The sequence below is a fragment of the Lepidochelys kempii genome, chromosome 28 (genome assembly GCF_965140265.1).
Source record: "Lepidochelys kempii isolate rLepKem1 chromosome 28, rLepKem1.hap2, whole genome shotgun sequence".
Classification (NCBI taxonomy): domain Eukaryota; kingdom Metazoa; phylum Chordata; order Testudines; family Cheloniidae; genus Lepidochelys; species Lepidochelys kempii.
The window spans coordinates 4,036,122-4,062,863 of record NC_133283.1 but is presented as its reverse complement, the minus strand read 5'-3'; the positions used below and the strand labels follow the sequence as shown (position 1 = coordinate 4,062,863).

At 47.0% G+C, this 26,742-nt stretch overlaps 2 protein-coding genes and 1 non-coding gene across 14 annotated transcripts in view; all 3 read right to left on the bottom strand.

Moving 5' to 3' along the window:
• The window catches only part of LOC140904199 (uncharacterized), a 302,914-nt gene that overhangs the window by 197,798 nt on the left and 78,374 nt on the right, over window positions 1-26,742 (bottom strand). The window lies entirely within an intron of this gene.
• On the bottom strand, window positions 11,693-11,764 carry TRNAA-GGC (transfer RNA alanine (anticodon GGC)). Its single transcript has one exon. It is a non-coding gene; the product is annotated as a tRNA-Ala (tRNA).
• LOC140904234 (uncharacterized) overlaps window positions 15,454-26,742 on the bottom strand; it is a 38,298-nt gene continuing 27,009 nt past the window's right edge. For 3 of the 9 annotated variants that reach the window (XM_073326680.1, XM_073326683.1, XM_073326687.1), the window contains 3 exons: window positions 22,862-22,978; window positions 16,854-22,494; window positions 15,454-16,151 (listed from right to left, as the gene is read on the bottom strand). In XM_073326680.1, coding sequence (XP_073182781.1) covers window positions 21,203-22,494; window positions 22,862-22,978 — 1,409 coding nt within the window. In that variant the 3' untranslated portion in view covers window positions 15,454-16,151; window positions 16,854-21,202. The remainder of the gene's footprint in view (window positions 16,152-16,853; window positions 22,495-22,861; window positions 22,979-26,742) is intronic. The other 6 variants (XM_073326682.1, XM_073326684.1, XM_073326685.1 and 3 more) reach the window with 3 other exon arrangements.

The following is a 26,742-nucleotide window of genomic DNA, read 5'->3' as shown; positions in this document are numbered from 1 at the left end:
GAATGGGGCAAAAGAAGAAAGTCTTGCTGAGGAAGGCAGGGCAGAAGCTAAGCTCCTCAGTGAGGGTAAGTGGGGTTAGTAGAGTGCCACCGTTCATTCTGCCAAAGCCTGGGGAGGTGGAGTTGGCTGCTGGGAGGTAGAATCCTGTTCCTGCCTCTTGGCTTCCCAGAGATGGCTACTTGCAGCCCAGGAGAAGAAGGATGGTTCTGGGTGAAAGGAAGATAAGCCAAGCTGCGTCCGAGTGGGCTCCTTTCTGGCTATGATGGTGTGCTGTGGTGGGCTTGGGAGTTGCCTGCGAGCCGTGGGTGGACTTGTTCCAGTGAGAACAGCTGCTTCTTTCTGGCTGACCTGGGGGCGCCAGTCACAGCTTTCGAGGGGACAGGTGCTGGCTTGAGTGAATGGGATATAGGAAACCCCAGCCTGCCCCTCCGGGTCAAGTCCGCTGTTTGTCTCCTGCATTGTGACATCCAGATTTACATCTTCCTAGCATGAGCTGCAGCACGTGTATTAAGGCTTCCTGGTTGGCCCAGTCGTTTCCAAAGTAGCTCAGTTGGGAGTGCATGAGATGGATGATCTGAAGGTTTCTGGCTCGATGCCAGGCTTTAGCACACCCCTTCACCCTGGGCGTGTAGTGCTGGGCTTTTTTCTGGCTGTGCAGCTGTGCCTTGAACTCACGAGTTCCCCTAATTTCAGCGGCAACACTTGCAGAGGGCGCTATGTGGGGTCATGAGCCCCCCCTGGGTTAGCATCCCTGCTACATCATGCGGTGCGGCCAGGCTCCCTCCCTGCACAGCAGCTGCTGGAGGGGGAAGTAGAGGGGGGCTGCCTTTGCTGCTTCCCCTCCCTGCATTGTTCACACCTGGGAGCGGCTGTTGATCGTAAGGGGGTGGGGCTGAACCTGGAAATTGTGCCCCCCCCACCTGTTTCGGCAGACACCAGTCGTCTGTGCCTGGTTTCCAGCTCCTCAGCCAGAGGAGAAAGTGGTATCACTTTCTTTCTCATGAAGGTGAGAAAGATTTCTCATGATTTCACTAAGAGGGTGGTGAAACACTGGAATGCGTTCCCTAGGGAGGTGGTAGAATCTCCTTCCTTAGAGGTTTTTAAGGTCAGGCTTGACAAAGCCCTGGCTGGGATGATTTAACTGGGAATTGGTCCTGCTTCGAGCAGGGGGTTGGACTAGATGACCTCCTGGGGTCCCTTCCAACCCTGATATTCTATGATTCTATGATTCTAAGGGGAGGGGAAAAAATCTCTTTTTCAAACCCGAGTCCTGCCGTTGACCGTGTGACTTTCTGAGTTCCTGCTACAGTGGAGGATTTAGAGTTTGTGGGGCCCTGTGCGCAGCTTCATTTTTTGGGGGCCCCCCTCAGGACCCACTCAAGAAAAAGAACATTCTTTCTTCTCTCCCCCTGTTTTTCATTATTTTTGTTCCTCCTCCTCCTATATTATAAGAAATGAGAAGTAAATGAACATAAAGTGAGGTACCTTGATTGGGGCAAGGGGTTGGGGTGCAGGAGGGGTGCCGGGACATGCCGGCCACTTCTGGGAGCAGCGCGGCAAGATGGGAGGGAGGCAGAGTGGGCAGGGAGCTACCTTAGCGCTGCTGGCATGTTTCTGCACACCCATTTGAGGGATGGGAGCAGTGGGTCTCTGTGACAGCTTGGTGTTAGGGGGCTTATTCCTTCACCCACTTACTTCCCTGGTCCTTCTCGCATGAACAGAGAGCAACAATACCCAGTTTCCCCACCCCCATTCCCTGTTCCCCCACCCACCCACTTACTTCCTGATTGACTGCAGACTATATACTAAAACTTGAGTTCTGCTTAGCTATACCTTAACCAATCATTTTCCTGAAATTTAACTAACCAATCCTAACATATTGTAACATGATTATTTAACCAATTATATCCCACCACCTTAATTAGTTTACACCCAGCAAAATTAATTATACAGCCGACAGAAACAATCACAGAACTAGACAGAGATGATACAGACAAACAATAGGGAAATGGGGGACTACAATGATAGAACAACACAGAAATGAGGATTTCACATCCCAGCTATTTTGGGTCCCACACTACAAGAAGGATGTGGAAAAATTGGAGAGAGTCCAGCAGAGGGCAATAAAAATGATTAAGGGACTGGAACACATGACGTATGAGGAGAGGCTGAGGGAACTGGGGATGTTTAGTCTGCGGAAGAGAAGAATGAGGGGGGATTTGCTAGCTGCTTTTAACTACCTGAAAGGTGGATCCAAAGAGGATGGATCTAGACTGTTCTCAGTGGTAGCAGATAACAGAACAAGGAGTCATGGTCTCAAGTTGCAGTGGGGGAGATTTAGGTTGGATATTAGGAAAAACTTTTTCACTAGGAGGGTGGTGAAACACTGGAATGTGTTACCTAGGGAGGTGGTGGAATCTCCTTCCTTAGAAGTTTTTAAGGTCAGGCTTGACAAAGACCTGGCTGGGATGATTTAATTGGGGATCAGTCCTGCTTTGAGCAGGGGGTTGAACTAGATGACCTCCTGAGGTCCCTTCCAACCCTGATATTCTGTGATTCTATGATAAGTGAGTTCTTGCCAGACAGGATGCTATCAAACCAAGTTTCCTTTTAAATCTTCTAGGCACTTCCCTTTCTCTGGAGGCGATAGGCATTATCAGAACAGGATTGTATTCCTAACAGCTCAATAGCACCTTATTTCAATGTGACTAGTTTGGAATGTGAGGAGGTGACCGGTCGCTTCCCAGCTTATGGCTGCCTCTGTTGCTTAGCCCTAAGAACAGGGCCTCAGACTGTCACAGTAAGAGAAGGCCCTTACATCGGCAGACAGTGATTTTGATTCTTTCTTTTATACCTCTATAACTAGCCAAGTGATAAGAATACACCTAAATTCTTAGAGTCTAGGCCTTTACAGACAGGCCTGAATATCTATATCCTAACAGCTACTATGCATGGTGAGATCAATGTCGAACTCCTCTTGCTTTTGTAGTTTAAGGAATAACTCCACTGCCACTCCTGACGTTACTGACATAAACTGTGACCGTATAGATCATTGCAACCATTATATGTTTCCACCAAATCTTGTACAAAGGAGGTCCAGTAAGGTGGCTGTGGAAAGGTTATGATTATGATTATGCTATCTGTATATCTGTATCATTTTTGTAGTTGAAGGTATGAATATTGGCTATGTACTTGTATCTCAATGTGGTTTAATTCTCAGTAGCCTCAGTGAAGCATTTAGTCAGCTTCTTGAGAAAGGACTGTTCTCAGTAAGTGCCCAACCAAGAAATATTTAACTGACAATGAACTTTGGGAGATGCCAATCCACATCTGAGCTTTCCAGGGAATTGTCAAACTAACATGTAAACAATGGCGTCAGCCTCTAAAGAACTGAGTCATGCAAGGATATGTGACTTGCCCATGTGACTCCAAACTCCATCTTGCTACTGTAATTTACCCAGTAAGAACAAAGGGGTGTCCTTCCACATGGCAGGGGATATAAAAGGCCCTGAAAACCCCTCCATTTTGTCTTCAGTCCTGCTTCTTACTTCTGGAGGAAGCTTGCTGCAAACTGAAGCTTTGAACCAAGGACTGAAAGACCCATCCCAGCTGGGGATGTTCCCCAGAGACTTGATTTGAACCTGCCGTTTATTCCATCACAGCTACAAGCCTGAACCAAGAACTTTGCCATGACTGTATGTCATTGATTCCATGTAACCAATTCTAGCTCTCATCTGTATCTTTTTCCTTTTATGAATAAACCTTTAGATTTTAGATTTTAAAGGATTGGCAACAGTGTGATTTGTGGGTAATATCTGATTTGTATATTGACCTGGGTCTGGGGCTTGGTCCTTTCGGATCGAGAGAACCTTTTTTCTTTTACTGGGGTATTGGTTTTCATAACCATTCATCCCCATAACAAGTGGCATTGGTGGAGATACTGGGAAACTGGAGTGTCTAATACTAATTGGTGGAGATACTGGGAAACTGGAGTGCTTGTGTGACTTGTGGTTAGCCCGTGGGGTGAGACCAAAGTCCTCTCTGTCTGCCTGGTTTCGTGTGCCTTCGAAGTGGAGAAACCCTAGCCTGGGGCTGTAACTGCCCTGCTTTGAGCAATCTGTCCTGAGCTGATACTCTCAGAAGTGTCTCACCAAAGGCAGCATCGTTACAACGTATTAGTAAGAAAAAGGAGCATATTGGTCAACGGCGCGGGATCCATTCCTGCTGCCCGAAGAGGCAGAGCACGCAGTACACCAACCATTGAAAGATGGCGCCAAATGCGGACGGAAGCACAGGGATTGCAGGGATGCGAAGCAAGGCATCACGGGGCATTGGGACAGGTCCCGGGATGCCCCGTGACCCCCTCCACCTTCCCACAACTCTTAGCGGCAGAAGAGGAAGAGATGCTCAGTGGGACAGCTGCCCAGAGTGCACCGCTCCGAATACCGCAGCAAGTGCCGCAAGTGTGAACACACTATTGTGCAGGCAGCTGACAGTGTGAACACACAACAGCAGTTTCCCTTCAGCGCTCTCTGAGCAGCACTGTGACTCCTGGTGCTGTAACTCTGCCAGTGTAGACAGAGCCTCAGAGAGACAGGCTGCCAGGATCCCAGGACTGATCCCTTCTGGGGAATGAAGCACAACGTCGACAGGCTATGCAGCCTTCACTCGTCTCCTGTACCTGTAAACCCTGCTAGCCCAACGTGCTGGACCATCTACGCCAGCACCTGGTTCCTCAACTGCAGGTACAGTTCCTGCTCCAGGGGAATCCAAAGGCCGAGAGGTGCAGAGATCCAACCCCTTATAACCTTAGAAACATTTTGTTTCGTTTTCTATTTTTTGTCTGTCTCTTTTTATGAACTTGGAGACCTCTCAGCCTTCTATTAGATTGGGGTGTAACCGTGCGGCTCAGTGGGGGTGAGTGTGTGAACACCTCTGAAATCTACACAGGGAAGATGTTAGGAAGAATCGTTCCCCAAATCTTAATAGCCTGAAAACTCTGCCCTATGAAATGACTGAATGCATGCTCCTCACCTATGGAAGCATTGCAAGGAGTTGGGCTGTCAGATATATATTGTTCAGTGAGAGCTGTTTGAATGAACTTCTTTTACTAATGTCTCTATAAGGTCTGTATGTGTTTTGGGGTGAGAGGGCGATGAGAAGTATTAGCTGCACAAGAGTGAAATCTAAGAAGAAAACTGTAATTAGCTTTGAGGTTGTAGGCTAAATGTAACCAATAATTTGGTTTCGGTGTTGAAATATTAGCTGGCTAGATCTGGGTTGCACTGCCTGGGTAAAAGTCTCTCGTTGGGGTTTTGACATCATTAAATATGCACCTGCCTTTTTGGGTTGCTCTTTTAGGATCTGTAAGGGTTGATTTTCTGCTGTATTAATCTGATGGTTTGGCTACATTGATGACTTGATTCCAATGCAATATCCTTGTTAACTCATTGATTTACTGATTTGACCTGAACTTTATAGCTGAGTGGTGTTTATAGTCATTTAGCCTTAGTGATGTGTGCCCTTGGATTTATTTTTTCATGTTAATAAAACATGTATCTGAGTCATTTCTTTCAATAAGCAACAGGGGCTGGAACTTTTATTTGTATATTTTGCTTTAATTCAATCTCCATTTTCTGCATTTCGTTACTGTTCTAAGTTAAGGAACGTGCAGCAATGCAAACGGACACAAACCTGTTGCTGCCCCATTCTGTGCCCATCCAGCAGAAGTAAAGAACAAACACCTCCTGGAGCAGGGATTGTAACACTGGACTGTAAATACAGACGCCTGTTCCCAAGGTTTGCTGTCTTTCTCAAATCATGGCATGAGGGTGACACCTACAGCTGCTTGTAATCATGCCTGGCAGGAAGGAGACCCCTATGTGTATTCCCTTGGGAGGCAGGGGGATCTGAGAGACCCTGGACATGGGGGATATTTACCCAGAGCTCAGGAGCAGTCTACTCAGGGGTGATGCAGTAGAAAAGAGCTGGGTGCTGCTTTCCCCTCTTATTTCTCCATATCGCCTTTCAGTCTCTCCGCTTTCCCTTTCTTCCCCCTCCCCCCCACCCTCTGGCAGGGAGACTTGGTTACTTCCCTGCTCCCAGGGGCGCTCACTCTCCCATAGCTGGGTTGGCCCCTGCGAGTGCTAATAGGAGTGAGCACCTGGGTGCGGGTCACTCCCTGCAGCGGCTCTGGGACACACAGAGGGAGGAGGAGGAGCAGAGATGGGGCCAGTTCCCACCTCAGAAAGTCCCTGGCCCGGTGAGTGCGGCAGCTGCAGCCCGGGTTGGGCTTGAAGTGGGTTGGACTGAAAAACTTGTGGATCTAAAGGCAGAGGAGGCCTGGGATTACTTCAAGTCAAAGCTGCAGAAGCTATTGGAAGCCTGCATCCGAAGAAAGGGGAAAAAATTCATAGGCAGGAGTTGTAGACCAAGCTGGATGAGCAAGCAAGCACCTCAGAGAGGTGATTAAGAAAAAGCAGAAAGCATACAGGGAGTGGAAGAAGGGAGGGATCAGCAAGGAAAGCTACCTTATTGAGGTCAGAACATGTAGGGATAAAGTGAGAAAGGCTGAAAGTCAAATAGAATTGGACCTTGCAAAGGGAATTAAAACCAATAGTAAAAGATTCTATAGCCATATAAATAAGAAGAAAACAAAGAAAGAAGAAGTGGGACTGCTAAACACTGAGGATGGAGTGGAAGTTAAGGATAATCTAGACATGGCCCAATATCTAAACAAATACTTTGCCTCAGTCTTTAATGAGGTTAATGAGGAGCTTAGGGATAATGGTAGGATGACAAATGGGAATGAGGATATGGAGGTAGATATTACCACATCTGAGGTAAAAGCCAAACTCAAACAGCTTAGTTGGACTAAATCAGGGGGCCCAGATATTCTTCATCCAAGAATATTAAAGGAATTGGCACATGAAATTGCAAGCCCATTAGCAAGAATTTTTAATGAATGAATCTGAAAACTCAGGGGTTGTACCGTATGACTGGTGAATTGCTAACATAGTTCCTATTTTTCAGAAAGGTAAAAAAAGTGATCCGGGTAACTACAGGCCTGTTAGTTTGACATCTGTAGTATGCAAGGTCTTGGAAAAAAAATTGAAGGAGAAAGTAGTTAAGGACATTGAGGTCAATGGTAATTGGGACAAAATACAACATGGTTTAACAAAAGGTAGATCGTGCCAAACCAACCTGATCTCCTTTGAGAAGGTAACAGATTTTTTAGACAAAGGGAATGCTGTGGATATAATTTACCTTGATTTCAGTAAGGCGTTTGATACAGTTCCACATGGAGAATTATTAAATTGGAAAAGATGGGGGATCAATATGAAAATTGAAGGGTGGATAAGGAACTGGTTAAAGGGGAGACTACAGCGGGGCACACTGAAAGGTGAACTGTCAGGCTGGAGAGAGGTTACTAGTGGAGTTCTTCAAGGATCGGTTTTGGGACCAATCTTATTTAATCTTTTTATTACTGACCTTGGCACAAAAAGGGGTAATGTGCTAATAAAGTTTGCGGATGATACAAAGCTGGGAGGTATTGCCAATACAGAGAGGGACCGGGATATCCTACAGGAGGATCTGGATGACCTTGTAAACTGGAGTAATAGTAATAGGATGAAATTTAATAGTGAAAAGTGCAAGGTCATGCATTTAGGGATTAATAACTAGAATTTCTATTATAAACTGGGGATGCATCACTTGGAAGTAACGGAGGAGGAGAAGGACCTTGGAGTATTGGTTGATCATAGGATGACTATGAGCCGTCAATGTGATATGGCTGTGAAAAAAGCTAATGCGGTCTTGGGATGCATCAGGCTAGGTATTTCCAGTAGTGATAAGGAGGTTTTAGTACCGTTATACAAGGCACTGGTGAGACCTCACCTGGAATACTGTGTGCCGTTCTGGTCTCCCATGGTTAAGAAGGATAAATTCAAACTGGAACAAATACAAAGAAGGGCTACTAGGATGATCTGAGGAATGGAAAACTTGTCTTATGAAAGGAGACTCAAAGAGCTTGGCTTGTTCAGCCTAAACAAAAGAAGGCTGAGGGGAGATATGATTGCTATCTATAAATATATTAGAGGGATAAATACCATGGAGGGAGAAGAATTATTTAAGCTCAGTACCAATGTGGACACAAGAACAAATGGATATAAACTGGCCATCAGGAAGTTTAGACTTGAAATTAGGCAGAGGTTTCTAACCATCAGAGGAGTGAAGTTCTGGAACAGCCTTCCAAGGGAAGCAGGGGGGGCAAAAGACATATCTGGCTTCAAGACTAAGCTTGATAAGTTTATGGAGGAGATGATATGATGGGATAGCCTAATTTTGGCAATTAATTGATCTTCGACTATTAGCGGTAGATATAACCAATGGCCTGTGATGGGATGTTAGATGGGGTGGGATCTGAGTTACTACAGAGAATTCTTTCCTGGGTATCTGGCTGGTGAGTCTTGCCCACATGCTCAGGGTTTAGCTGATCGCCATATTTGAGGTCGGGAAGGAATTTTCCTCCAGGGCAGACTGGCAGAGGCCTTGGGGGGTTTTCGCCTTCTTCTGCAGCGTGGGGCACAGGTCACTTTCTGAAGGATTCTCTGCACCTTGAAGTCTTTAAACCATGATTTGAGGACTTCAATAGCTCAGACATAAGTTAGGGGTTTGTTACAGGAGTGGGTGGGTGAGATTCTGTGACCTGTGTTGTGCAGGAGGTCAGACTAGATGATCATAATGGTCCCTTCTGACCTTAAAGTCTATGATTCTATGAAGGAACCAAGAAGGGGCCAGAGCAGCAGGGAGCTAGTAGGAAGGAAGGAAGTATCATAAGGTACTGGTGTGGCTGCCTCCAGTGTGAGCTGGGAGCCCGGGCTGAGCTCCGGGCTGCTGCTGCAGCCCCAGAGGGGCTGGCCCACGGACAGACTTTCACTGAAGCACTTTCTGTGCCCATCCGAGGTGGGGACTTTCCCCAGCTGGGCCAGTCCCAGGCTCTGCTGCCCTCAGCTAAGGGCTGCCGACACCAGGGGCCAGAGAGACCCCAGGGGCAGCGTTGGGTTGGCAGGAGAGAGACTCCACACAAAGGCCCCAGAGGCCGAGGGTCTCGCAGCCCCTGGGGATCTGCTCCTGGGTGGAGCCACTGCCCTCATGCTGCCTCAGGTGTGGTGTGAGAAACTGCTATCTGTAGGACTTTGCTATTTAGGGCGCACTGAGCATGCTCACATGAACTGAGCATGCTCAGTAACATCTGCTGAAGCCACTTCCCTTCACCCTGCCCTTACTTGGAATCAGATTCTGCAGACTGCTATTTACAGGAGTTCAAAGGGGACAAATCGGAGGAGGGGGTGGCCTGAGGAGGAGGCAGAAATTGACTGGTCCGGAGGGTTAAGCAGCTGGAGGCAGGGTTAGGAGAGGGGCTGAGGAGCAAAATCGGGGATGGGGGGAAAGGAGCTGGCATTCTACACCCAAGCAATGGCACATGGAAAAGCACTAAGGGTGGATTGAGAGGCAAAATAGCAGTTGCAAAAGGCAATCACCACTGGTGGATTGAATGAAAACAAAGTTCGGAGGCCAGGCCAGAAATTCAGTCCGGCTGGAAGTCGGGTGATCCTGCAGAATAAACTTCTGCTCTGAAAATAAGAAGAAAAATTTAGAATTAAAAATTCCAAATGAGAAATCTCATTAAAAAACATAGCCAGAGCACTACTAGAAACAGCTGTCGTTGCTAAAACTAGACTGCTGCAGATTTTCAATGAGTACTTGTTGGTAAAATATAAATTAAATAGCGCAATGACATGCATCTGCAGAATAACAAAGTGAAATGATGACGTCTTAAGAGTAATTCAGGGAATCCAGTAATTCAGGGAATCCCAGCAGCAGACAAGACAAATTTGTGAACTGCTCTGAGACGTTATGCAGCCAGATACACTGATAAGGGATTCTTTTTGTTTCCGTAAAATATTTCACTGAATTAAGTCTCCAGAGCACCTCAGTAGGTTACATCAGACAGAGAGGAGCTGCAGTGACTAGGCCTTGGGTTGCCTCTGCCTTTAAGAACCCAGCCCTGGGAAGCCTATGCTGAGAGGTGCTGTCTGTGGGAGGGGAAATAAAAAAGCCCTTCTGCCCCACCCCCATTTTTGGGAACACTGGTGTCTCAGTCCACTGAGGTACCTGTTACTCCTCTGTCCTTGCCTGTGCAAGGGTTTTGCCCCCTGTCACCATCTGGCAGCGCTTTCCCCCTGGGCTTAACTGTTGAGAATAGGCCACTTCCACCTTAATTGAATTAGTCTCATTAGCACTGATGCACCCCACACTTGGCAAGGCAACTCCCATATTTTCATGTGGTGTAATATTTATACTGCTTTCTGTGTTTTCCGCTCCATGCATCTGATGAAGTGGGTTTTAGCCCACAAAAGCTTATGCCAAAAACAAATGTGTTAGTCTCTACAGTGCCACAAGGACTCCTCGTTGCTGTTGCCGGCACCCAGTGCCGAGAGGCAAAACAACAGCAGGGTTTGGTTCGCTACCCGGTGTGCTTCACCCAATAATCACAACGGGGTGGAGAAGCAGAAAAGTTTATTTGAAGCTTCAAAAAGGTGCAGGGAGAATAGAATCTCAAAGCCTGCACACAGAGCAGGAAGTTACACAGGCTTTTATACATCCTTTCTTCAGCATACTTATACATTAGCAAGCTGCCCTAAGTATCCATATAGCCAGCCAATCCAGTTCCCAGCTAGTTCCCTTGTTTTTTGTATCATTTGTTAAACTATACATAAAGCTGCTTTATTCAGCATTTTTCTTCCATATCTGCCCTGTTTGGCCTTGTTTAGTTTCAGGCAGTCTGACTCTGCAACATATTGTTGCAGATCCTCAGCATAACTGCTGGGAGTGCCTCCAGACTGGGGGGGGCAAGGACACTTGGGCCTAGTATGCAGAGCTGCTGTGAGTGCCTCCAGGCGGCCGTGGGGGGGGGCAAGGACACTTGGGCCTGGTGCGAGGGGGCTCCATCGACACTCATGGTCTTCCATCCCCTCGAGTTACCTAGTGGCCATCCTCAGTGTCCCCAACATTATCTTTGCTGATACAGACGAACCTGGCTGCCCCTCTGAAACCAGAGTCCCTGCTGCTGATCAGGAATGAGAAGCACATTCCCTTTAAACACCTGGTATTTGAATGCATCTGAAAGTTACAAGGAACAGCGATCTGTGTTAAAGGAAGGTTGCCATTTATTAGAGCCCCAATTGGTATTGTGCGCACAAAGAGAGGTTTGAATGTGTAACAGGTAGTTTGGTAAATCTTGGTTATTTTATTTTTGTAAGAGGTTCCTGTCCACCTCCAGTAGAGTTTTCAGTCCCAATGGCAACTTACTTAGCAAATGTAGCACAAACTAGTCCATTCCTCCCAAGGGGATGGGATTCTTGTTCTTCTGCACATTGTAGCCCATGGAGACCAAGGACCTGCAAATGTGCCTTCATATTATACCTTTGTTGAATGGATGAAAACATAAACTAGACACTTAGAGGATTGGAACTGATTTCAGCTGAGGAACCTGTTTGCTAGGTTTTTATGCGTTTGCACAGGAAAACATTGAGTGTTTCCATTCATTTCAAGCATCCCCATTAGGTGAAAATCCTCAACAAAATGGCAATGGATATTCAAATATTTTTGTTAAAGGAAGAAGGTTTTAAAGGGGCACTTGGATTTGAACCAAGGACTATTTGATCGCCAATCAAACAGTCTACCACTGAGCTACACCCCCATACCATTTGCATAGGGGAGTCAGTGGTCTTAAGGATCTTGAAGGACAGGCCCTACCTCAGCAAGCTCCTTTTCCATTCCCAGACCACAGTGGTTTTAAAAATGGGGTTTGATTAAACTTTATCTATGCCGGTAAACACCACAGCTTGCCCACCCACCAACAGAGCTTCTCCCACTGACATAGCTACCGCCTCTCGGGGAGGTGGATTAACTACACGGACAGGACAGCTCTCTCCCATCCCCTTAGAGCATCTTCATTATTTATGAATAAGTAGGAAATCACCTACTGAATGGACAGCCACCAATTTATCAAATATTGCTGTGTCTGCATTCAATATGGGTAACTGGGCAGTGAACAAGACTGTTTTGAATAAGATGTACCTCAGTTAGGATGCAGTGTTACTGACCCCAGATTGTGACTGGTCCTAATGGGGAATTTGTTTTAAAAAATTGGCACATTGCCGATTCACTACTGTTTGGTTATACTCTAAGGGGAATCCCAATTAGCTGTTTATTACTAATAAGGTTTGTTAACTTTCCTCACCGTTGTTTTTTAAAGTTCTCTCATGAGCTGTTATGGTTGTTGCTGTATAACTCTGCTAAGCAGTACAAATAATTTCTTTAAGAAATTGTTTTATTCCTTGCCTTCATATTGTTTCCTGAAATTAGTTTATTAATTTTCACTTGTGTTCGTTAAACAGTTTAGCAATGCCATGCACATTTTAAAAGGTTTCTTCAGTAGCCAAGCCCTTAATACCATGAATTATAGTTGCAAAGACAGTTTCTGCTGCACAGTGGTCAAAATAGTAAATGTTTTGTTTTACGTATATATGTATATATATATATTACTGTGCTCCAAATAGATGCTCCAGATTCAGATAATCTTGAAACGAAACACATAATTCCATTTCAATTTGGAGTCTCCTAGTTTAAGAGACACCAGAGTGTGGAATAGTCGTTTGCCCAGTCATTAGTCTTGTGCATGTTCCTGATAAGAAAGGTACAGTTGCCTTTACATAGTAATAATTTGCTTGGTAACTTACTTTGTTCTGTCTTTTATTACTTGCAACCACTTAAATCCAACTTTTTGTATTTAATAAAATCACGTTTTACTTATTAATTAACCCAGAGCAAGCAATTAATACCTGGGTGAGCAAACAGCTGTGCATATCTCTCTATCAGTGTTATAGGGGGGGAACAATTTATGAGTTTACTCTGTCTAAGCTTTATACAGAGTAAAAGGGATTTATTTGCGGTTTGAACCCCATTGGGAACTGGGTATCTGGGTGTTGAGACAGGAACACTTCTTAAGCTGGTTTCAGCTAAGCCTGCAGCTTTTGGGAGAGGTGGTTCAGACCTGGGCCTGTGTTTGTAGCAGGCTAGCATGTCTGGCTCAACAAGGCAGGGCACTGAAGTCCCAAGATGGCAGGGAAAACGGGCTCACAGGTATCATAGAATCATAGAATATCAGGATTGGAAGGGACCTCAGGAGGTCATCTAGTCCAACCCCCTGCTCAAAGCAGGACAAATCCCCAATTTTTGCCCCAAATCCCTAAATGGCCCCCTCAAGGATTGAACTCACAACCCTGGGTTTAGCAGGCCAATGCTCAAACCACTGAGCTATCCCTCCCCCGTCCCGTCACATCAGGTTGCAGTCCCAAGGGGGGCTCTGTGACCCAAGTGTTAGGATATAGATATTCAGGCCTGTCTGCAAAGGCCTGTACTTTAAGAATTTAGGTGTATTCTTATCACTTGGCTAGTTCTAGAGGTATATATTATAGTTCCCACTTTGCTATTGTTTGTCTGTGTAATCTCTGTCTGGTTCTGTGATTGTTCCTGTCTGCTGTATAATTAATTTTGCTGGGTGTAAACTAATTAAGGTGGGACATAATTGGTTACATAATCATGTTACAATATGTTAGGATTGGTTAGTTAAATTTCAGGAAAATGATTGGTTAAGGTATAGCTAAGCAGAACTCAAGTTTTACTATATAATCTGTAGTCAATGAGGAAGTGAGTGGGTGTGGGTGGGAGGGGATGGGTGTGTGGGTGGGGGGATGGGAACAGGGAATGGGGGTGCAGAAATTGGAATCATGTTTTGCTAAAGAGGGGAAATGGGAACAGGGAATGGGGGTGCGGAAATTGGAATCATGTTTTGCTAAAGAGGGGAAATGGGAACAGGGAGTGGGGGTAAGGAAATTGGAATAATGTTTGGCTAAGGGCAGGAATGGGAACAGGGACACAGGTGTAAGGCTCTGTGGTGTCAGAGCTGGGAAGGGGGACACTAAGGAAGGAAACTGGAATCATGCTTGCTGGAAGTTCACCCCAATAAACATTGAATTGTTTGCACCTTTGGACTTCGGGTATTGTTGCTCTCTGTTCATGCGAGAAGGACCAGGGAAGTAAGCAGGTGAAGGAATAAGCCCCCTAAAAGTAGCTACAACACGAGATTGCTTGTGGCATTCTCAGAAGTGCTGACCACAGTGGAAGGCCACTTTTGGGCTTGGGAAACAAGCACTGAGTGGTGGGATCACATCATCATGTATATCTGGGATGACGAGCAATAGCTGCAGAGCTTTAGGATGAGGAAAGCCACATTCCTGGGACTGTACGATAAGCTCGCCCCAGCCCTGCAGCACAAGGACACGAGAATGAGAGCTGCCGTAGTTGGAGAAGCACTTGGCAATTGCACTGTGGAAGCTGGCTACTCCAGACTGCTACCAATCGGTCACCAACCAGTTCAGAGTGGGAAAGTCGACCACTGGACACGTGTTGACAAAAGTGTGCAGGGCCTTTAATTGCATCCTGCTCCGAAAGCCTGTGACTCTAGGCAACATGAGTGACATTGTGGATGGCTTTGTACAAATGGGCTTCCCTAACTGCAAAGGGGCGATAGATGGCACACCTATTTCAATTCTGGGACCAGATCACCTAGCCACCAAATACATTAATCACAATGGGTATTTCTCTGGTTCTCCAGGCACTTGTGGATCACCGTGGGCATTTCACGGACATTAACACAGGCTGACCCGCTAAGGGGCATGACGCATTCATCTTTCGGAACACTGGCCTGTTCAGGAAGCTGCAAGCAGGGACTTTCTTCCCGGACCAAAAGATCATGGTAGGGGAAGTTAAACTGCCCATTTTGATCCTGGGAGACACTGCCTACCCCTTAATGCCGTGGCTCATGAAGCCACACACGGGGCACCTTGACAGCAGCAAGGAACAGTTCAAAAAGAGGCTGAGCAAATGCAGAATGACTGTTGAGTGTGCTTTTGGCCATTTAAAGGCCTGCTGGCACTGCCTATATGGAAGGCTGGACTTGGCTGATGACAATATTCCGATGCTTATAGCCACATCCTGTATGCTCCATAATATTTGTGAAGGGAAGGGTGAAAGCTTCTCTCAGGACTGGACCACTGAGCCTTAGCGCCTGGAGGCTGAATTTGAATAGCCAGAGACCAGGGCTATTAGACGGGCACAGAGCACGGCCATAAGGATCAGGGATGCCTTGAGGCAGCAATTTGAAGCTGAAAGCCACGGATATTTGTTGCTATCCACAGGAGTACAATGCTTCTAATGCTAGGAGGTGTCTGTGATTGGTGGAGACAATGCACTATGGAGGTTTAAGAAAGTTGCCCGTCGCTTTGCAGGGCTCTGTTTGCTTTCAGTTAATGGAATGAAGATTGCTTTCAAACCAAAACCATTCTTTTATTTAAAAACAACCACTGGAGAGAGACCAAAAAAAGAAAACAAAACCAAAAAAAAACCCACATCAGCACTCTGGGGGATGGGGAAAGGAGGGTCCCATGAGGAGGTGGGGTCCCGGGACCATTAAAGATTTGTGTATGTCCATTTATCATATCCAACCTTATCCTTCGGAGTACAGTGCAGCGGGTATCTGTACTTCGGCAGGAATAAACTGCCGAGGGACGGGTGTGGAGTGCAGTGGGTACTGGGAGTCCACAGGGCTGGACTGTGACGGGGCGGGAGTGGAATGCAGTGGGTACCGACTGGAGCCAGGAGGTTGAGAAGAGTGTGTTGGCAGTATCTGGGGGCACATGGGAAGGAGTTTTGTGACAGCAGGCGCAGGGGAGGGCGGGCATGGAGCTGCTTGGTTTGCAAAGCGAGTAGCACCTGGAGCGTGTCCGCTTGGCAGTCCGTAACGTTTAAGAGTGGCTCCGCGGCTTTGTTCTGGGGCACCGCGCTCTCCTTTCGGTCCCTCTTCTCGCTGTCCGGCCACTCCTGCAATTCTTGTTTGTCGGCTGCAGAGTGCATCATGACATCATGCAGAAAGTTCTCTTTAGTTCTTCATGGCTGCTTTCAAATTCTGCACCGCCATTCAGCCAGTGATAACAGAGAGGGCGGCTGGGCTCCCAAGGTCATCTCTGTGAAGCCAAAATGAAACATTTGACAGAAGCAGTCTTGTCTGCAACACACAGACCACTGATTCAGTGATTTAAAACACAGCCACTATGCACATACCTATCACTACCTGGCTGACCCCAGGCAATCACATGAGCCACAAGACCCCCAAAATGGTGAGTAACCACACGGGCAGGGGAAATCACTGTTCCAGGATGGTACAGTACACTGGGCACACAGCTCTTGGGGAGAGCCAGCACTATGGGGGGGGCCTTAAATCATTCCTGTACCCACATTTTCCACAGACTGTGTTCATTATAGAAGATATCTCGCTGCTGAAGGTGAGCAGGGAATCAAGGGAGGGTCTTCTCCAAGACTGTGGCTTCCACCCTGGCCCTTATGTGGCTCACCTGTGTGCAGGAATGGTCTCCACCACCCACCCTGTGACAGCAGAGTGGCATGGGAAAGTTACCCTTAGTGGGGCAAGGAACAAAGGAGCTCTGCCAAAGAACCCGCGGCAGTGGATTTCCCAGTATCTCCATGAGAGTTTCATGGAGATCTCTGGGGCACATTCCCGTGAAGTGAGGGAGTCAATCAACACCCTGTTCCGCTGCTCAGACTAGGCATGTGGTGGTATGCACATCATACAGACACAAGCCTCCTTTCTGAAACCCCCCTGCCCCCAACAACTCGCTTCAGCGATTCCCAACATCAAAGGCACTTACCAGGGGCCTCCTCTCCTGTTTGCGCTTCACCAACCTCCGACAGCTGTGACTTGCTAGCCTCCTCCGGGAAAGAAAAGAACTCCTGGCTGCATGCATCTCTGACCTCCGAGTCGTCCTCTGCCTCTGGGTCCCTCTCTGCCTCCACATCCTCATCTAAGATTTCCTCCTCCTGTCTTGGTCCACTCTCGACTGGCACGCGAGCCACCGAAGTATCCACAGTGGCCTTTGCAGTTGAGGTGGGGTCACCACCTAGTAACGCGTCCAGCTCTTGGTAGGACCGAGAGCTTATGGGTGCAGCACTGGAGTGGTGGTTTGTCTCCTGTGCTTTGTGGTAGGCGTTCCGTAACTCCTTCACTTAGACCCTGCACTGCAGTGTGTCCCGGTTATGGCCCTTTTCTCTCATGCATTAAGAAATCTGTCCATTGTTATCATAATTCCTATGGCTGGAGCACAGCTGGGACTGGAAAGCCTCCACTCCCCAAATGCTGATGCGGTCCAGCAGCTCAGCATTGCTCCAAGTGGAGGATCGCCTGGTGCACGGAGCATGCATGGTCACCTGGAAAGATGCGCTGAAACCACTGCATGTCTCACCGAGCAAACAGGAAGGGGACTTTCAAAATTCCCAAGGAATTTAAGGGTGGGGTTCATGGTTGGTCACCTGAGGGCAGGGAGTAGAGTTCAAACTGATGACCAGAGAAGTGAGAACAGGGACTGTGGGACACCTCCCGGAGGCCAATCACAGCGCTGTCATCGACCAGGGTGTCTACACTAGCCCCGCAGCGGTGTACCCCCGGAGCAGAAAGCTCTACGCCGCTCGTCAGGGTGGCTTTTTTTTTACAGCACTGCAATGTGCAGTTTCTGCGCACAAAGTGGCTTGGCCGTGCGTACACCTCAGACGTTACACTGCAGAAATTAAAAAAGCAAAAGAAACCAAAAAAAGAACCCAGAAAAGCTGCCATCACACATCCGTCACCATTTTATATTTTGACATCTCCTGCCTGACATCTTTGCTTTGCAAACAAGAGACCTGGGGAACTCTGTGGCTGTTACCGTCTAACTGGGTAAAAGGTTACACACCTTGTCTCAAGTAATTTTCCTCCTAACAGAAGATTTATTTTAAAATTTATCAAAATAAATTCCATTTTAAATAGAAATAATTACAGTCTACACTGGGTCTCTATTCTCATACATGCTTTTTCTCTCACATATTCCCCCACTCTAATTCCTTTGGAGTGAGGTTTTAATTTCAGGATTAGCCACCATTTCCGATATAGTAGGAGGGGGCAGGGAGAGAACTACAAGAAAAATCTGAATTATGCTGTAACACTGAAAGTTATCACAGAATCAGCCTCTTACGTTACACTAATTAACTTCACGTTTAATTTCCATGTCGCTGGTAACAACTTATTCAAAGATTACAAAATATAAACCTTTTGGGCAGTTTTCTCTTAATTCCCATTTCCACCCAGTGAGCTCTGTGTGAAGTCACATTCTACAATAACCTAGGAGCCTTCCATTTCTGTGAGTTCATGTCTCCCCGGGTCTTCTCCCGTAAGCGTGGGTGGAAAGGGTCTAAAACTACATAGGAAGGTTGCAGCATGAGAAAAACCACCTGTGCTCTATTTTCACACTTTCTAATCTTTCAAAGTAGCGGGAGGTGGAGAAGTGATACAAATGTGTTAGATTCAAGAGCAAAACTAAGAGACAAAACCACAGCGTCAGGACTCAGCATTCATGGATCCTGCAGTCTGAACTTGGAATCTGATACATTCCCCCATTGGCTACCATCATTTGCCCAGCATGGAAGTGCTTCTTGTCCAACAAGTCAGCCAGACTGGGACCCATAGGCATAGAATTGTTCTGAAGCAATCAGCTGTTTCTCTCTGTGCTTCATGAAGCTTTGGATCCAAATGGTAAAAGACAGTTGAGCCCAATTTAATCACGGCATTCTTTAGGACCGTGATCAATGCCGCTTAACTAGGGAGCAGCATTCTGAAAATAGTTTACCTGGGCCACAGGTCACCATAGTGTCTATCTCTGGGGTGAAAATCAACTACTCGTACCTGCAATTTCTACCTGAGTTCTTGTCAAAACATTGACCTTATTTGGAGTAATTTTACACTTCTCTGGCATAGAATTCTTCACCAACCATACAAGATATCAGTAGCAACAGTGAGGTATAACTCCCCCAAACATGCCCTTTTATTTCTTTAATCTGGTGGCGCAGATTTAAAATAGGGACTAAATTAAGGTGCAGTTTAGAATCCCTGTAAGACATCAAATGTCAGTTAACTATTAAAAATAGGTATATTTCTGCAGCTCTATCACATTCAACATGGATTTCATTTTCTACACATTTGCAGCATCTCCCAGGGGTGAGAGGAACAGAAACATCACTTCCATTTTTCCCATCCCACCTAGCTAGGGATTGTATTTCCCAAATAATAGGCATCATGCATCTGATTTGGAAGGAAATATCTGCAGGAACAACTGCTTTGGGAGCCAAATGCATGGGTATTTTGCTTAGTTAAAAGTCATTTACTAGGGAATCCTCTTCCCAGCCCTTTTGAAAATATATTGACCTAACCGATTGAGCAACAGGGGGATTGGGATGGTGATGGGGAATAAGGGAATCCCTCTGACTTACCCTATCTTCTTCTGTTGTTACAGAGGGTGAAATGACATTTTTTCCTATCCCAGCCCTGTTCCTGCTCTTTGTTATAGTTCAATATATTTTAAGTGAGGAAAATGGTGGTAAAAATATCTGCTCTCCAGCACAACCAGAAGCAACATGAGAGCCACCTGAAATGAAACAGGAACTTGATGACTAACAATTGCTTTGAAATGGGGGAACAGTAGAACCGTGATGCTCAGGGTTTCTTTAGACTAGGAAAAGTGATGGAGTTTAGGTCAGGTCAAGGGGAAAGCTAATGCAACCACTGCACCTGGGCTGCATCAGCTCTACAACTGTAATTGTCTTTTTACACCAAGATCTAACTAACTTGAGCAGCCAACGCTATGTACAGTTCTAGTGGATGTAGGGGACAGGTAGTTTTTGCCTCAGTGTAGCTTGTTGGGAATCAAACCTTTGTCCCCCACCTGGAGCAGATGAACATTCCGGGCTGGAGGGCCTTCTATGATGAGATAACTGGCTCTGTGGATATGGGGAAAGTGGTGGAGGTGATATATCTTGACTTTAGCAAAGCTTTTGATATGGTCTCCCACACTATTCTTGCCAGCAAGTTAAAAGAGTATGGATTGAATGAATGGACTGTAAGGTGGAGAGAAAGCTGGCTAGACTGTCGGGCTCAATGGGTAGTGATCAATGTCTAGTCTAGTTGGCTCCATGTCTAGTTGGCAGCTGGTATCAAGCGGAGTGCTCCAGGGGTCAGTCCTGGGGCCGGTTTTGTTCAACATTTGCACCGCTACAGACTAGAGACCTAATGGCTAAGCAGCAGTTCTGCAGAAAAGGACCTGGGGATTACAGTGGATGAGAAGCTGGATATGAGTCAGCAGTGTGCCCTCATTGCCAAGAAAGGCAACGGCATATTGGGCTGTATAATTAGGGGCATTGCCAGCAGATTGAGGGAAGTGATTATTCCCCTCTATTTGGCACTGATGAGGCCAAACCTGGAGTATTGCGTCCAGTTTTGGTCCCCCCCACTACAGAAGGGATGTGCACAAATAGGAGTAAATACAGCGGAGGGCAACAAAAATGATTAGGGGGCTGGGGCACATGACTTACCAAGAGAGGCTGAGGGAACTGGGGTTATTTAGTCTGCAGAAGAGAAGAGTGAGGGGGGATTTGATAGTAGCCTTCAACTACCTGAAGGGGGGTTCCAAAGAGGATGGAGCTAGGCTGTTCTCAATGGTGGCAGATGACAGAAGAAGAGGCAATGGTCTCAAGTTGCAGTGCGGGAGGTCTAGGTTGGATATTCGGAAACACTATTTCCCCAGGAGGGTGGTGAAGCACTGGAATGTGTTACCTAGGGAGGTGGTGGAATCTCCATCCTTAGAGGTTTTTAAGGTCAGGCTTGACAAAGCCCTGGCTGGGATGATTTAGTTGGGGATTGGTCCTGCTTTGAGCAGGGGACTGGACTAGATGACCTCCTGAGGTCTCTTCCAACCCTGATATTCTATGATTCTATGACACACACTCATACAACTCAAAAGGAAAGGAGGTAATAGAAAAGATCAGAGCACTGACCCCAAAGAAGGGTGAGCTGCAAACGGCAGAAGCAGGCAACTCCTCTGGGGGAGCTGAGAGACCATGGTGAAGATGCTTCAAAGATCACTATGTGGGAATTAGCAAATGTGATTTTTTAAAAAAAATTTTTTTTTGGCCAGCCCTAGTCAAGGCATTTATTACAGTTCCCTCTTATGTGGATTTTCTGGTGTCTAGTAAGGTTTGAGCTCTGATTGAAGCTTTTCCCACACTCAGAGCATGTGTACGGCATCTCTCCTGTGTGGATTCTACGATGTGATATAAGATTTGAGCTCAGATTGAAGCTTTTCCCACATTCAGAGCATGTGTAGGGTTTCTCTCCTGTGTGGATTCGCTGATGTGTGACAAGCTGTGAGCTCCGACTGAAGCATTTCCCGCACTCAGTGCACGTGTAGGGTTTCTCTCCTGTGTGGATTCTACGATGTCTGAGAAGGTGTGAGTGTCGACTAAAGCTTTTCCCGCACTCAGCGCACATGTAGGGTGTCTCTCCTGTGTGGATTCGCTGATGTGAGATGAGGGTTGAACTATGAGTGAAGCGTTTCCCACACTCAGAGCATCCATAAGGTTTCTCACCTGTGTGGATTCTACGATGTCTGAGAAGGTGTGAGTGTCGACTAAAGCTTTTCCCGCACTCAGCGCACGTGTAGGGTGTCTCTCCTGTGTGGATTCGCTGATGTGGGATAAGGGTTGAACTATGAGTGAAGTGTTTCCCACACTCAGAGCATCCATAAGGTTTTTCACCTGTGTGGATTCTCCTATGTGAGATAAGGTGTGAGCTCTGACTGAAGCGTTTCCCACACTCAGAGCATCCATAAGGTTTCTCATGCGTGTGGATTCTCCTATGTGTGATAAGGGTATAGCTCTGATTAAAGCTTTTCCCACATTCAGAGCAGGCGTAGGGCCTCTCTCCTGTGTGGATTCGCTGATGTGAGATGAGGGCTGAACCATCAATGAAGTGTTTCCCACACTCAGAGCATCCATAAGGTTTCTCACCCGTGTGGATTCTCCAATGTGTGATAAGGGTAGAGCTTCTATTGAAGGTTTTCCCGCACTCAGAGCACATGGAGGGTTTCTCTCCTCTGTGGATTCTCTGATGTATGAAAAGGTCTGAGCCCCCATTGAAGCTTTTCCCACACTCATGGCATGTGTAGCGTGTCTCTTCCAAGTTGATTCCCTCACGTGTAATAAGGTCTGAGTGGCTACTGAAGTTTTCCTTTGGCCTCTGCTGACTCTCACAGGCTTTTGCTTTTTCTGCGAGTGCACAACTCCCGGAATCATTCCCTTTGGATCTTCCTGATAACATTCCATGGGATTCTACTTGCTCAGCATCTTCCTTCTGGGGTTTCTCCTCCTCATTCTCAATCACTATCCCATCACCTGATGGGAGACAGAGAGAATCCAGACATAGGTCACTCCCTGTGCCAGAGAGAAAGGAAATCTCAGAGACAGGAATGGAAAAAGGGATGAACAAACCAAAACGTGTGCAGGAGAGATCAAACCTATCAGGAGCTGCTTTTCCCCAAACCTTTCCCCAGAGGAGAGAGGAAGGGATCAGTTTTGGTCTGCATCTCACCAGAACACTCTGGGGAAAGCGAGATTGGGGAGGAACCTGCTGCCAGTTGTCAGTCAGGATAGGTGGGAAGCCATGAGTGACATCTGCCTAATGATTCCACATCGCAGGGAACAATTCTGAACTTGGAGAGCTCACAAGATCTCTGTAGGGCATCGCAAATGTTTCCTGTATTCATGGACAGTTTTTGAGTTGGTTTAACCAATTCCTCACCTGTGCAGGCAACTCTCGGGAGCACTTCTTTCTCAGAGCCCTGGAGGTCTGGGACCCAAGGCTCTTCCCCTCGTTCCAGCTGCAAGATCACATCAGGTTGGGAAACTGGAAACCCTACTAAAGGCAAAGAAAACAAGGGAGGTCAGTGGAATTTGTGGGATATTTGTCACAAAGTATATTCCATGGTTTTAAGCCCAGCTCATTTTTAAGCAGTAACATCCCAAGGCCAGCTTTCTTGGTTCAAATTATCAAGAGAGTTATTATTATAAATCATATTCATTATCTTAGTGCCTAAGGACCAACTAACAGTGGGTCCCCATTGTGCTAGGCAAAGTACATACACAGAATAGTAGATGGCCCATGCCCTGAAGAATTTACAATCTAAATAGACAAGACAGACACAGAATGGGGGAAGGGGTAGAACCCACTGTTAGAATGTAGATATATTGAGGCCTGCCTGTAAAGCCTATTCTTTAAGAACTTAGGTGTATTTTTATCACTTAGCTAGCTACAGGGGTATAAAAACAAAGAATCAAAATCACAGTCTGCCTGTGTATGGACCTTCTCTCACTAGGATAGTGTTGGGGACACTGGGGATGGCCGCTAGGTAACTCGAGGGAATGGAAGACCATGAGTGTCAATGAAGTCCCCTCGCACTAGGCCCAAGTGTCCTTGGCCCCCCCGCCTGGAGGCACTCGCAACAGTCATGCTGGGGATTTCGCAACAATATGTTGCAAAGTCAGACTGTCTGAAACTAAACAAGGCCAGACAGGGCAGATATGGCAGAACAATGCTGAACAAAGCAGCTTTATATATGGTTTAACAGATGGTACAAAGAAAAAGGGAACTAGCTGGTATCTGGCTGGCTATATGGATACTTAGGGCAGCTTGCTATTGGATAAGTATGCTGAAGAAAGGATGTATAAAAGTCTGTGTAACTTCCTGCTCTGGGTACAGGATTTGAGGTGAATAGCTCCCTGTACTATATTGAAGCTTCAAATAAACTTTTCTGCTTCTCCACCCCGTTGTGATTATTGGGTGATGCACACCAGGCAACGAACCTTGCTGTTGCTTGCCTCGGGCACTCTGTGCCAGCAACAGCTTTTGGCGTCCCTGGGTGGGCTCGAGGCTGCTATTTAGCCTTGCCCGGACCCCTCCCGGCGGCCAACGGATTGCAACAACAACCGACGACCAGCGCGTACCAGTGAGTTCATCGGGGGCCTCGGAGGAGACGCAATTTGATCGACCCCGGAGGGCACAACGGTGCAACGAACTCATATAGTGGAAAAGCAGCTGCGGGCGACGGTGGGGAACCGGTCCCTTGGATAAGATAGGAACCTTTTGAAATCCGGATTGTATGCTCTGTTGGAATCTGGGGACGCCCAGAATTACCCTGTAGGTATGGGGCAGGGACAGAGCTCAGGAGGCAGGGCACAGTGTACGCCCTTAAAGTGTATCCTAGCAAACTGGAAGGTATTTGGTTCGGATCCGATGACTAAGAGTCAATTAAAACGATTCTGTACAGTTGACTGGCCTCAATATCAACTAGAGGACCAGGAGTGGTGGCCACCAGGAGGGTCAATTAATCATAACATGATCCTCCAGTTACTCCTGTTCTGTCAGCGAACAAGGAAATGGAATGAACATATGTATGCACATTTGTTTCTGTCTTTATGTACTCGACCAGATATTTTACAGCAATGTAATTTGACTCTGACTGGTTCGGTAGCAGCTAATGTTAGTCCCCAGACTCCCACCCCCACTGTAATGGCAGAGCCGGTGTCCCCTTCGGCCCCTACACCCACACCTTGTAAGTCCCCAACGGTTGGATTATACCCCTTAATCACCGAAACTAAAGTCGCCCGGTCTGGATCGGACAGGTGTTCGGCCACGATTATGTAGGTCTATACTCATGTGCCCTTTAAACCTGTGGATTTGGCTGCTTTCAAAGCACAGGCAGGGGAGTTTTCCACCAACCCAAGCAGGTTTATTTCAGTTTTTGAGGGGTGTCTTAGCAGCCATAAGCTGGACTGGGATAATTGTAACATCCTCCTGCGAACCTTATTATCTGAGGTTGAAAGACAACAGGTTGTGTCCAAGGCAAGGGACGAGGCACAGAAACGGTACGACCGGGATCGTATTAATGTTCCTGACCTGGATGCACAAGTCCCCCGAGCAGACCCCAGGTGGGATCCAAATGATCTTGGGAATATGACCCGACTTACCTCCTATAAGGAGTTGCTTTTGCATGGACTCCGTCACTCGGCTGTCTGACATAATAATTGGGGAAAACCATATGAAGTAATGCAGGATCTAAAAGAAAACCCAGGGGCCTTTCTACAGCATATTCGGAACACGATTCGACAGAACACAAATGCAAATCCCAATGATCAGGCAACTGAGTCAATCATTAAGGGAACTTTTACGAGCAGAGCAGCCCCTGATATTAAGAGAAAGTTACAAAAAAAGGAGAATTTAATGGGAATGACCATGGCACATATCTTAGAAACTGCAAAGCAAGCTTATAGTCTGAAAGAAGCAAAGAAGAAGAGAAAGCAAGTGAGACTGATGGTAACAGTTGTACAGGCCGGCACTAAGGGAAGTAGCCGGGGAGGAAGGGGCCATGGACGTGGACGTCCGGGCTCGCAGGAGAGATGACTGGGTCGCAACCAGTGTGCCTTGTGTCGACAAGAGGGACACTGGAAAAATGAGTGCCCAGAGAGGAAAGAAAAGGGGGGTGCCTCTATAATGGCAATGGGGAAGCAGGAATAGGGGTGTCAGGGGAGACGGACCACCCTACCCCCGGAACCCCGAGTAAAAATGCGGGTAGGGAGCTCGGAAATAGATTTTTTAGGAGACTCTGGAGCGGCACGAACTGCCGTAAATAGACCCCTGCAGTTGCCAGTAGCAAATTCCCTTACCGTGGTGGAAGCCACAGGCAGGGACACCAAGTGCCCAGCGTATGCCCCAGCGGAATGCGCTTTGGGAAACAGGACTATATCCCAGAAGCTGGTATACCTCCCTGAGTGTCCAACACCTCTGCTGGGATGGGACCTGCTTTGTCGCCTAGGTGCCACCCTGCATTTTACTGAGGATGAAATAACCCTTACCTTACCCCCTGAGAATGCATGGATTATAAGCCTTGCAGTTAAGCCCTCAGCTATGCAAGCCCCAGCATGGAGCCGGTGGGAAGACCAGGTGTACCCCCTCGTGTGGGCATCAGGGATCCCAGGAAAGGCCACCCACCAAACCCCCATTACTATTCAGCTCATACCAGGAAAAGGCCCAGTGCAAGTAAAACAGTATCCAATCAAGAGGGAAGCCAGAGAAGGTTTACAGAAAACTAATAGCCCTGACCCGTGCACTTAAACTGTCAAAAAAAAGCGGGTCAACATTTTTACTGATTCAAAGTAAGCTTTTGGTGTGCTGCATGCTCATGCTGGCCTATGGAAGCAAAGGGGAATGCTGACAGCCCAAGGCTCCCCAGTCAAGTACGGGCCCCAAATCCTCCGGCTCCTAGAAGCCGTACAACTTCCCTCGGAAGTGGCGGTGGTACACTGTAAAGCCCATCAAAGGGAAGATCAAAATTTGGCCGGGGTAATGCCGTCGCAGATAGAGAGGCTAAGCACGCTGCCACCCTGCCATCCCCTCAGGCTGAGAACGCCCATATGCATGCCCTTATCCCATCAGTAGGAAAGCTTCCAACCCCTCAGTACTCTGGGAAGGAAAAACAGCTAACTAACAAACTCGGTCTCCGGAAAAAGGAGGGATGGCTCCATTTCCCGGAAGGGAAGGTCCTCCTACCAAAGGGCCTGAACCGGCCGGTACTGCAAAAACTACATCAAACCACTCATGCTGGCAGGGAAGCACTTATCCAACTA